This window comes from Brassica oleracea, unplaced genomic scaffold (assembly GCF_000695525.1).
Source record: "Brassica oleracea var. oleracea cultivar TO1000 unplaced genomic scaffold, BOL UnpScaffold04190, whole genome shotgun sequence".
NCBI lineage: Eukaryota > Viridiplantae > Streptophyta > Magnoliopsida > Brassicales > Brassicaceae > Brassica > Brassica oleracea.
The window spans coordinates 1-1018 of NW_013620714.1; the positions used below are offsets into that span (position 1 = coordinate 1).

At 40.3% G+C, this 1018-nt stretch overlaps 1 protein-coding gene across 1 annotated transcript; it reads left to right on the forward strand.

Moving 5' to 3' along the window:
• Positions 1–253: 253 nt before the first annotated feature.
• LOC106321961 lies at positions 254–975 on the forward strand (the record flags this gene model as incomplete). Its single annotated transcript, XM_013760170.1, has 3 exons — positions 254–550; positions 632–659; positions 836–975. Coding segments are annotated over exons 1-3 (411 nt in total), but the record flags the coding sequence as incomplete, so codon positions are not given.
• Between the last annotated feature and the right edge of the window lie 43 nt (positions 976–1018).

Genomic DNA, 1018 nt, shown 5'->3' on the forward strand with positions numbered 1-1018 from the left:
AAAAAAAAAGAAGAGAGAATTTTGGTTCATTTTTTTGTATTTTTCTTAATTTTATTTATCTTATTGAAATGTTTTGCTAGTTTATTTTTGCAAGTCAGGTTTAGTAATTGGTTTAAACCAAACCGGAATCTATCAAATGATTAGAAAACGGTATAATTCTCGGATGATTTAGTCTCTATTTAGTAAGGTTGTTAATCATATATATATACATAAGCGGGGAGAGATTAAAATCGAAAAAACACTTTCGCTCTCATCTCTCTCTCTCTCACTCTTCCCGACTCGATCAAGATCGCCTTCCTGTACCGTCATGGATCCGTCGAGAGCTCGTCAGATAAGGGCTTCGTGGAGAGCCGAAGAGGCGTTTGCAGAGAGGTATATGGCGGACATGAGGGGGGAATTTATCAAAGAAGAAGAGATTGACGAAGAGAATGGGTTTGCTCGTGAGTTGTCGTGGGAACGTGTTCGCAACAGGATGGTGATGACGATTTGGGTCACTAGGAAGATGATGGAAGAACACAACCCCCCTCTTGAGGCATTCATCGGGACCTGCGTAAAGATTCTTCTTCTTCTTCGTTTAATCTTTCTTAACTTATTGGTTCATTCATCTTATTAGGGTTTGGTTTGATTGCAGGACGAGTATGGTAGACCTGGAGGAAGAGGTGAGATTGGGTTTTTCTGCTAACTCTTGCTTCGTAGGATCTTTTTTGGTTGATAGGTGTAGGTTTTGAACATAAAGGTTGTAACTTTGTGTTATTGGGAATAGGGAACACGTCTTAGAGGAGGAATCTTATAAGTGTTTGTAGTTGACATTAGAATCTTGAAATTGCTACTTTAGGCCTTGCTGTGATCACTGCACAATCAGCTTGTTTGTGGATTGGCGAATGCTTGGAACCGTTCCTTACGCACTTCACGGACTCGTGGACCAACGTCATGACCATACGTGCTGATCAGTCGATGAAGAGCTGGATGTCAGAGGTCAGTGTGGCCTTTGTATGTTGAGGTTTTTTTTTTTTTTTTT